Consider the following 11,832-nt stretch of genomic DNA (forward strand, 5'->3'; position numbering starts at 1 on the left):
ACATTTAAAACTTATTAGTTATCAAACATAGAATACGAATACATATAATAGGTATTTATCAATAAAATGTTCAATTTTGTACTACATATTTTATAAAAGGCGGATTTTTTAACTTTTCAATTCAATTGCCTAGGTACTTCACTACATCACTACATAGTATAAAACAAAGTCGCTTTCCCTGTCCCTATGTCCCTATGTCCCTTTGTACGCTTAAATCTTTGAAACTACGCAACGGATTTTGATGCGGTTTTTTTTAATAGATAGAGTGATTCAAGAGGAAGGTTTATATGTATAATAAGATCCATTAAGTAGTGGAGAAGTACTGTTATTTTTGAGGTTTCTAATGTGATGTCGTAAAAAATTACATTTATTCCGCTTACATTGCAAACGCAGGCTGAACCCTACGAGTTTTATCAAAATAATGTACTAAGTATTATACACATTGAAAAGGTCTACAGAAAAGTCCGCGATGGTATATGTCTATCTCTTATGGATAACCCACAATAACTTTTTTTTGTCATATTTACTTTTTACGACAAATAATGGCTAATTTTCGAAGCGATTTTAACCAATACAGCATTAATCCTTAACCAATTAAATACCATGGATACATTGTTCATTTAATATAGATCTATATGGCCCTTTACACTGTATGATTTAAGTGAATATTTTCGAAGATATTACAGATTTAAAAATTGCAGGACGTAGCGTTTGCGGCCGCCCGGCTATGTATTTTATACCCGTGCGATGCCGGAGGCCGGAGCGGGCCGCTATATTTTTATACCTATACAACGTTCACAATTTTTCTGTAGTGTATTTAGTATCAGCATTGCACCCGTGCGAAGCCGGGGCGGGTCGCTAGTTATTAATAATTGTCTATTTGCAAGTTGGCAACAATAAATATTTTTTACAAATAACAGATAGACATACATGCATTAGAACATTTATTAATGAAGAATACTGAATACTGAAAAATAAAGAATCATATTACATTAATGTTCTAAGATTTGTTTTAAGTTGCACGGAAAACTTATACTACTAGTATCATATTATTATCTGTGCTTATACTAAAATTTATTTTATGCTATATTTTAGCTAGACTGTGTCGGACTTTTCTGAAAGAACGACACCACCGCTCCATACAACAACTGAAAAAGACTACCGACTAGTTCCAATATGAAAACAAAGGGACCTTGTTCTCTGGGCTTCAGATCATCATCACTTTCAACATCATCAAAACCGAAATTATCAAAATCATCATCACTCTGTGTGTCATTTAATTCCAAATTACTTAGAGGTAAGTAATTAGAGAACAATGTTATTTTCTCCGGTTTCTTATCAACTCTTTTTAATGCTTCTTCTGAAAGTTCTTCTACGTCTCTTTCTTTGGATATATCGTTGCTAATCGGTGCTAGAGTTTTAGCTGATGGCGTTTCGAGTATTTCAACTTTCTCATACGGTTTTTTGGTTGTTGGTTCTGTTTTTTGTGTGTTGTTGTAGCCGAGGAACCTGGAGAATAGAAATGTGCTGTTAATTAAATAGTTTCGGGGTTTGTTTATTACAATTTTTTACATAGTAATAACTAAATAGTTTATAGTTAGTAGAATATAGAGGTTAACCATTCATCTTATTCTTTGTATTATTTCCAGTAAAGATTTAATTTTATATTTAGGTACAACTTATCAATATTTGATTATTTTATTGTAATGTAATTTATGATTTCTCAAATAAATCAATGTTCATTTACATGTTCATTTAATGGCAATTTAACTTACGAAATTATGTATATTAATTTAACGTTTACCTTTATGAAACAATTACATGAAACTGACATATTTTACTGCATATTTCTGTATTTAAAAAAAATATTTAAAAGTATAGATGTACAAAAAACATAAAAATGAAAATAACTAATAAAATGATTTATTTGTAGGAATTGTGGTTATAAGGTTTTATAGCTAAGCCAAGTTAAAAGCTAAGTCTAAGTAAAACAATACACAAAAATGCTGTTACACAGCAGTTGACAGCGCTGAATTACAGCATACCTATAGATGGGCGACGTGATCCTCTCAGCAATGTTGTTAGCGATCTGCTGGTAAACGTCCAACCCAGGCCCGCTGCCCTCCTTCGTGTAGTCACTCACCACGGTGTCTTCTGGCATACTCCGGGAGTAACCATGCTGGATCTGTAATAAACATTTATTTATTCACTAGCGGTCCGCCCCGGCTTCGCCCGTGGTACATATTTACGTTTTCTCTACATAAGAACCATCCTCGTACTTCAAGGAATATAATAGAAAAGAATAATCAATCGAGTCTTTTTTTTTCTCTTACGCTTGAGTATGCTCAGGAATAGAACCCTTTCATTTTTCAGGGTCTGATTCGATGTGGTTTAATTGTTATTAAATAAACAAAAATAATAATTAATTAATATTTTTTCCCGCCGCGCAGCGCGTCTGAACTTATACACAAAAATAATCCTTATGGCATGATTCTGTATTCACGCGCGATGACTTATAACGTATTTCATGTATAACTTTGGTGTTTCTACACCGATTTACATGATTCTTTTACTATAACCTGCCCAGGAGTATGAAGAATAATTGTGCCAAATTTAGTTAAAATCCGTCGGGTAGTTTTTGTTTCTATAACGAATATACAGACAGACAGACAGACAGACAAAAATTTTACTGATTGCATTTTTGGCATCAGTAGCGATCCCTTATCACCCCTTCATAGTTTTTTTTTAAATATATTTCATGTACAGAATTGGCCTCTCTACAGATTTATTATAAGTAATAATAGATTTTATACTTAGCCCGTGACTTCGCACGCGTTATTAAAGAAAATTCTCCTCGGAATGAGATGTTTGAACGTGGTAAAAATTAGCCTATGTCAATCTCTAGCATCTTTATTATATTAGTAAGGATTTCACACATAATTGACAAACAATACACACATTATAGGACACATTATAGGCACTTGTCCCGGCTGCACAGGTTTAACCCAGGTTTTAATCATTGAGTTACTATGTACTATAGGTACGTAGTAATAATAACTCAATGGTTATAATATACTCTGTTACGCGGGGATGATGTCGCTTCCTAATTACCTATAAAATAATTTTCAAAATCGGTCGATATGTAAAATTTTGCGGTTAGATAATCGCAGCTGAAGGTTCCGCATCAAAGGAATCTTATCCTACTAAAATTATTAATGCGAAAAGATGGATGTATGTGTGTATGTTTGTTACTCTTTCACGCAAATACTATTGAACCGATTACATTGAAATTAAGCACACATATAGAGGGTAACTTGGATTAACACATACGATAGATAATAGATTACGAAATCTCACGGGATAGGAACTGTGCGGCCTTTTCTTTGAAAACGCGGGCGAAGCCGCGGGTGGAAAGCTAGTTATTTATAATTCTATGCAAATAACAACGATTAATGAATAATATTAGACCACAGACGTGCTTCGTTCGCCGGCTCTCGGATTATACGATACAAGCTCATCAACTAATAACCGAGTTTCAACGTGGCTTATCGAGCACTGAATAGTTAAACATAATAGTCCGAGAAATGGTTGGGAGATTGTTTATTTATTACAATCATTGCTAAATGTTTTCAAGTTTTACAATTATTGAAAGTAAGCACTGGAAACACAAATTAAAAAAACATAATATTTAAAAATATACAATAAGTACAAGTTTTACAAGTTTCGTTTCATTAGTTCTAAATGTTAATTCGACAGACAGCATGTTTAAAACTGTAAAGTTTACACAGACCCATCAAATTAACAATCGAGCTACATACGGGATAAAGTAAATTTAAACTTGTTGTTGCTGAAACGTTTATGAACAGAAATAAAATAAAAATGGCAATTTACGATCTAGATAATGAATACCCTCGAATCGCTCGAATAACGAATTCCTTCAGATATTTTAATAAAGAAATACTTGAAATAACATTAGCATACAAATACATGTAAAATACAAGTAGAGTTTATTATGATTTAAGGAAACTATTTAAAATAATACAATGAATTAAGAATCTTCTCCTTTTTTGAACTCAATTGAAAAAAAATCTCACACCAATTAAAAAGTCAACACCCTCCCTAACTAGAAAACAATAAAACAAACAATATCTAATAATGTATTAATAGTGCAATAAAGCCAAGCCAGTGTCGTGACCTCCATTATTACGTGACCCGCCTGTCAGTTACAGATCCTTACAAGGAGGGACCAAGTGGCATTGGTTATCTGTGTAATGAATAATAATGATGGGATAAAAACTATATCGTCTTTGTTTGATTTTGATGACGTCAAAACGGTGTAATCAAAATTTATAGAGTACTAGATATCCGCTCGCGGCTTCGCCCGCGTTTTCAAACAAAAACCCGCATTTATCCCGTTCGTGTGGGATTTCCGCGATAAAAAATATCCTATGAAGTCTTCAGCTACCTTCATACCAAATTTAATTGTAATCGGTTCAGTAGTATTTGCGTGAAAGAGTACCTAACAAACATCCATACATCCATCCATCTATACAAACTTTCGAATTTAAAATATGTATTATGTAGTAGGATTTTATTTTGGAACTAGAGGCCTAGCTTTCTTTAAGTTTTTTTATCTGTGTTCAAAATTATTTGTCTATTTTAACTTCGACTTTGACTAAAAAGAAGAATTTCACTTTGTGTATCTATGTAATTTTTTTGTTCGATTGTCGATTTGAAAAAAAATCCTACCTATAACCCAATTAACACATAGATGATAGGATAGGTTTCATCCCGGAAATCCCACGGGAACGGGAACTATGCGGGTTTTTCTTTGAAAACGCGGGCGAAGCTACGGGCGGAAAGCTAGTGAAACTATACATATACCTAACAATAGAATCAGTATGTACGTCAACATCAAAGCCTCAAAGTCGATTATAAAAGCAAATGAAAAGTGGAGGATTTAATTAAAATATTAGCGGAAGTTCAAACAATTGGGAACGATTAAATGCCGATAATTTTGAGGTTAGAATTCAGGGCTTAACGGAGAGGGAAGTTTTTTGATTACAGATTATTAACTTTGGTGCGTGGTTTTTCGCGTTAATCTATAGTTAATAGTTTGTTTTGCATCAGGTTAATGAAAATTTAGAAATTTCGTATATTTATTGCAAGGGTTCAATAAACCCTTAATATAAAGCAATATAAAAAAGAGCGTGTGTGCGAGCACACGTGTCAGACGTGAAACTTCTTTGGCAAGATTTTAAGATATCAAAATCGTTGTCTTACTCTATGACGTGGTATTGTCATGACCCGACCTTTAAATTTTAACATCACGCATAAACAAGTATACCTATCACTTCAAAAGTTGACCTTGAAAAAACCTAATTCTCTGTTGGTCATCAAGTCATCTTATTAAACAAATTGTTACTATTATCAATACGGATTATTTACAATTTATTACCTACAAAAAACCGCCAAATACTTAATGGCCGTCAAACGGTTAGCGTCATTGACCGCAATGCTTGGTCACAGACCATGGCGGCAAAAACTTACCCATTATATAACTTTTTCAAGTTTATATTTTTGGCGGTATGTGTTGGAGAAAGTACTTTTTGAAAGTATCGTTTAATAATTGCAATGATCGATTGCATTTAACTGCAGATGAGAAAATAAGATGCAAGTAAAATTATTGAAAAAAAGTAAAATTATTAACCGACTTCAAAAAAAGGATATTCCTTCGACTATTTTGAGATTGCTACCGCATTGTACAAAAAATCGAGGAAAATAGTGATTAAAGTAACTTAGATAGTGTGTGTTATACAATTATTAACAGTGAAACATTTCCTTTTTGCATAATCGATAAAGAAAGACTTTCTTGCACCTAATTAATAATAATAATATATATAAAATTCTCGTGTCACAATGTTAGTCTGCATACTCCTCCGAAACGGGTGGACCGATTCTCATGAAATTTTCTGTGCATATCGGGTAAGTCTGAGAATCGGCCAACATCTATTTTTCATATGTACCACGGGCGAAGCCGGGGCGGACCGCTAGTAATAATATAAAACTATGCTAGGAACCCTACTAATTGTAGAAATTCTTACGAAATGCAAACATTAGCATATTAATAATCTATACATCTATACAAATATTATAAAGAAGAAAGGTTTGATTTTTTGTTTGTTTGTTTGTTTGTATGAATTAAATAGGCTCCGAAACTACTTGGCAGATTTGAAAAATTCTTTCACTGTTGGAAAGCTACATCATTTCTGAGTGACATAGGCTAGGTTTTATCCCGGAAATCCCACGGGAACGGGAACTATGCGGGTTTTTTTTTGAAAACGCGGGCGAAGCCGCAGGCGGAATGCTAGTTTATAATAATTATTCTAGGTAGGCACGTCAGTATTTCTTCCGGTCTGATTTTCGGTAATTTTGATGGTATTTCCCATTACATTTGTAAAAAATTGAAAAAATCTCACAACATTATATAACTATAAATTGTGTACGAAATTTTAATAACATTGTTGAAAATGCGCAAAAAATCAAAGAAATCGTTTTTACACCGAGTACCTAAGCCGTGGTGTTACATAAAACTATGCATTATTCTCTAAAGGTAAACTAGAGCATTTAGGCTTTTTCTAACGTGACGATACGATGAAAATCTTGTTTAGTTTTATTCTATAAAATAATAACTTTAGTTCATTTACTTGATTTTTGCAACTACATAAGGGCCCTTAGTAGGTGAAAACGGCAAAATGGACTGTTATCTATGAGCTATAATTGAAAATATTGAAGTTTTTTCGCACTGAAGTTTCTAATATGTATTATGTATTACAGAACGTATGTGTAATTTGATGACTGCTTCCAAAGCACGATTGGAAAAATTTTGTTTGATAAAAAAAATCCTGAAGTTACCTCTAAAATATAATATAATGCTCATTACAACCGTATTTTACGATAATAATTCGTATAAAATCACAAATTCATAGGTATTTACCTTTTCGATTTCGTGACTGTTTTAGATTTAGAAAATATTAAATATTTTTTTGATAAAAATGTGAATGACGCTTACGATTTTTAGTTTCGAGCACGTTGATTCCATACTAAACGCGGACCCATTCACCCCTTACCTCAGGCCCGAATAGCTGAATTTTCGCTGACCGCCTAATTCCCCTTTAGTAAATATAATAAACTAGCAGTCCGCCCCGGCTTCGCCCGTGGTACATATTTACGTTTTCTCTACGTAAGAACCATCCTCGTACTTCAAGGAATATAATAAAAGGAGAATTAACGAAATCGTTATCCAACACATTTTGGGATTCATTTTTATATTATAAGATCAAAGATGTACCTATGAACTAAATCAATACAAATACTATAATAATGATTATATCTATTATACTCTATACGAAGTAATTTGACATTAAGTGAAGGCTAACTCATCATCTGACCTTATAGATTTGCGAAACACTAAACACATTATTAAACTTAACAAACAAACATAATAAAATTTCTAGTACATAGAGCTTTGTGCTCGCGGTTTTACTCGCGAGCTTTTGATGATATGCTGTTTCTACAAACAATTTACATCCCCTCTTTTACCCCCTTTCAGTTTAGTGTAGGAATAAGTACATGATTTAGCCGTTTTCGTGTAAAGACAAAAAACTTGACAATAGTTAGAATGATTTTCACTTACGTAGAGTCGAAAATGACATTTGGGGTAAACCTATATGCAAGAACAAATGTAAAAAAATAATTATTTATACATAATTATGTTTTTAAAGTTGTTTACACTTTTTAATATTCTAGTTTATTGTTAACAACATACAATTTTATTTCAATTATTTCATAATTCGATATTAGTGAATTATTCGTTATGGAAATAAGCAATTTATAGAGAAAACGTAATTTTAATAATTAATGTTATGAATTTTATTTTATAACAACTTATTATTTTTTCTTCAAGGGTATATTTATTATGATTTTTGTGATTTTTCAAAACAGAAACAGATAGAGCTATCCAAATATTTTTTAAAAACTTACCATTAAGCCAAAAACGATGAAACAAATAAATTTATCCATATCGAAAGATCCTCTTAATTATTTTAAATCTCTTACTGCGCTTGAACCGCCAAAATCGAAACAAGCGGGCTGCGCTTACGCACATCGATGCACTAGTGATTTAGCTTGAAGATCTATAGATCCGTAGGGTGGCCATGGTGTACAGGAAAATGGGATACGACGTGACATAAATGTGTTATTTAAATGACGAAATGTGTAAATTATCGTTTTAAAATATATTTCAATGTTAGGTAATAGGAATAAAATTGATAGAAGAAAAAAAAAAGCTTTTTACTTATAAGCCACAAAATCGAAACGTATTGGTATTATTACCGACCAGGGACAGATCCTTTGCCCATAATTATTATTATTGCCTGCTATTTCTATTTATTTGTTTATGTTTATGTCGCGATTTGTTTTTCAAAAAATAATGTAGAGTGGGCATTAGCCCACAATTCTATCCCTAAATGTTTTTATTACTCAAATTACTGAAAAATAACTTTATGCGCACATAATAAATCAATATTTAATGAAATTGTTTCCCTCAATAGAATGTGATGTGAAGTACCTATTGGTAAAGAGTACCTATAGTAATTTCCGGGATCCTTATTAAAACTAAATAGATGATATAAATTATAGACAGGCACTCGCACATGTAATGATGTCTTATATGTATGCAAATAAACAAACACATTTACATTTTTTATAATAATATGATAATGTCTTGTGAGTAGAATTCTCTCTTGATCATTATTTCTTTGAATTTTCTTTTTATCTTTGAACGTTTATGTTATCTGTTACTATAACACGGATTTTTATTAAAGAACAGTATCAGAAACAAACAAAGCTTTTTTACATCAATAGTACTTAACTACTACTACTACAAGTGTTTACTATGTACTAATGGGAACTAAGTTTTGGCTTAGGTACCTAGTTGTATTTGTAAAATAGTAATTAGTAGTTAATGGTAGTAGCACAGGTAGTAGTAGTACCTAGTAATAGAGTAGAAGAGAGTAGTAGTAGAGAGAACCTAGAATTTGACTAAATTATAAAATTTTGTGCATATCGGGTAGGTCTGAGAACCGACCATTTATTTTTCATACCTGTGAGTAGGGCAGACCGTTTTTCGGGACAGCTAGTGGACTATAATAATTGTTAACTATTTATATTTTCCGTTACATGGCCACTGGCTGCGTCCTCCCTTGCTCCGTGATGTGCAAATCAATTACATTGAAATCATTCATAGATGAATTCAAATAAATAAATAAACAATGTGTTTTTAATTTCTTAATAGAAAGTGAATGATTAAGAACAGTGAAAACATAAATTGCAAATTATTGAGTCTATTGAGAAACATTAATAAATCACAAAACTCATAAGCGATCATGAATAATGGAATCTGAATACAAATCAGAATTCAAAACAGACAGACAGACAAACTAAAAATCAAATGCTAGCAATTTTTTGGACTTGGACAAAATACAAGTCATGCATACTTTATATAAAGAAATTACCAATTTCCCGCGTTTAATTTCGTGAATTTTAGGTTTTTAAATAAGTAACCTTTCACCTTTTCCACAATATTACTATTTTTTATAAACACGCCATCTACACGTACAACACCGTACAATACGCTAACCTTAAAACACACGATCAACATTTGTTTCTTAGAAAATTGAGCTACTAGCCGCTAGATGTCACTAAAAGCAATGAAAAAATAACGACTACAAAAGTAGTGCTTTGTTTATTTTTGTCTAAAAATCATATTAAAATTTAAAAATTATCATCTATAATTAATATTACTTTGTTAATTAAATTTATTATTTAAATCCACGAAACATAATATTATATTCTATCGAGCACTAGATGGCGGTAACAATTTCTGTAATGACAAGTCGTTTCCATAGCAACGGATTTGTTTTGTTGCAGTCAACTGTCATTGCTTGAATGTTTGTCAGCGTTTTTAAATTCTCTAATTTTTCTTGTTTTAAAAGCAATTAATAGACTAAAATGTCTAAACGTGGATGTGAGCATACTTCGGATTTTCATTGTGAGCGTTATAATCGACATTCACATTTGTCGCAACGTTTAAAAGGCGATCGAGTAATGCCTAGAGTGAAGCTTGTGAAAAAGGTAGTTTTATCAAGAAACATTGGAGCAGCAACGTCAGAACAGAGGAAAAGCTGTTCCACAGGTATTATAAACCACAAACAAACAATAACTAAGCAAAAGAAAACAACAAGGTCGGATTGTATTTTGGATCCAACAATATCACAAACAAAACTTGATTTTTGTAAAAAATGCGGAGATACAGAATATAAAAGAGAAGATTCGACATCTAAGCACTCAAATGAGAAATTAAGTGACCTTTATAGTCTTCAATCGCTACATAGACTTGTTAATAACAACAAAGCCAGCAAACATGACTTGAAAAATGGTAAGCTAAAACAATATTATAGGAATGAAAACTTTCAAATGTCGACAGAATCTATCCCTGATATTTATAACACGAAGAAAACCTCATTAGAAACAATTAAGGAGCAATCTGAACAAATGCAGTCCGCATCTCGAGACTCCATTTTCAAAATATATACAGACTCCTCAGTGGAAGAAATGGGCTTTTTTAATCCAAATGACACAGATAATTTAAAAAATATAAAAGAATTTCGCAGTGACAATTATTTTGAGTGTCATTCTGTCAAATCTAGAATTAATCACAGCATTGCCAGCGATGAAAAACATAAATGCGTTTATAGATTTTATTTAAATGACAGGTTATTTCCTGTGCCTTTTAATACGGATTATAATGAAAATATAAGATGCATGGAGTGCAACTTGCCGTTACAAAATAAAGAGGATTTTTCTAACATCAATGGAATGATACAGGCTAAAGTAAAGTTAAATAATAAAATACAGGACACAATTGTAATGTTGCCAGTTAAAGAACCTTTGATTATAAAGGAAAAAAAGAAAGAAAATAATCAAAAAGAATTAGATTCAGTGTACTTTGGTATTGTTAAATTGAACTTGAATGGTGATTCAATATTTAATAAAACGCAACCAGATGATTCTCTAGCTCTTAAATATCAAAAGGGTTATAAACAATATAGTGATGATTTAAAATATGAATATAATAATTGCAATAATGATGATGTTATTATAATTTAATTAATTATAAAATCTGCAATGTTTGTAAATTGTTTGTTATTATTTTTTATACTAGAGGTTTGTATTTATTTTTAATGTAGCAAACATTATTATTATTTTTATTTAAATATGAATTTATTACTTTTCTTTGACTTATACTAGGTAGGTACCTAATGGATGTAAAGTATTTGTCCAATAAATTAAAAATACAAGATTAATCTGAATATTTATGCAAATTTTAATACAATATATATTGGTTTTAAAATGTATACACAATGGAATTAAAAAAATTAATGATGCATAATGTATTATTCACATCCTCTCTAATGTGCTTAATGCTTTTATCTTTTTATGATATTAAAAAACAATTTATTCTTTATTTTTTAATGAAAGTTATAAAATGGGATATCACTAAAAATAATTGTGTGATATTTAATTGTTTTTTTTTTTTTTCAATTTAATTAATAAGTAATTCCTATGTCCCCGAAATGGGTCAGATGCCTTATACATCTATGATTTTATTTTATGGAGACCTAGGTGATTAGAGTTCGTCCTGCAGACCAAAAAAATTATGAGTACCTATTTAGTATTTAGGTATACTGTGTAACTGTAGTTTAGAGCCCT

General features: G+C 31.4%; 2 protein-coding genes across 2 annotated transcripts; one reads left to right on the forward strand and one right to left on the reverse strand.

Moving 5' to 3' along the window:
• Nucleotides 1-994: 994 nt before the first annotated feature.
• Nucleotides 995-8,166, reverse strand: LOC149898852 (uncharacterized). The gene is made up of 3 exons (XM_090114580.1): nucleotides 8,044-8,166; nucleotides 2,046-2,185; nucleotides 995-1,509 (listed from the first exon to the last, which is right to left on the reverse strand). The coding sequence occupies exons 1-3, from the start codon at nucleotides 8,080-8,082 to the stop codon at nucleotides 1,092-1,094; spliced, it is 597 nt and encodes a 198-aa protein (XP_089970706.1). The 5' UTR covers nucleotides 8,083-8,166; the 3' UTR covers nucleotides 995-1,091.
• A 1,838-nt stretch (nucleotides 8,167-10,004) lies between these two features.
• Nucleotides 10,005-11,465, forward strand: LOC149898853 (uncharacterized). The gene has a single exon (XM_090114706.1). It carries the CDS (start codon nucleotides 10,072-10,074, stop codon nucleotides 11,227-11,229), a length of 1,158 nt encoding a protein of 385 aa, XP_089970832.1. The 5' UTR covers nucleotides 10,005-10,071; the 3' UTR covers nucleotides 11,230-11,465.
• The last annotated feature ends 367 nt before the right edge of the window (nucleotides 11,466-11,832 follow it).

Source organism: Colias eurytheme, chromosome 21 (genome assembly GCF_061535395.1).
Source record: "Colias eurytheme isolate Ceu_HAF_F1 chromosome 21, ilColEury1 Martin Lab GWU primary, whole genome shotgun sequence".
Taxonomy (NCBI): Eukaryota; Metazoa; Arthropoda; class Insecta; order Lepidoptera; family Pieridae; genus Colias; species Colias eurytheme.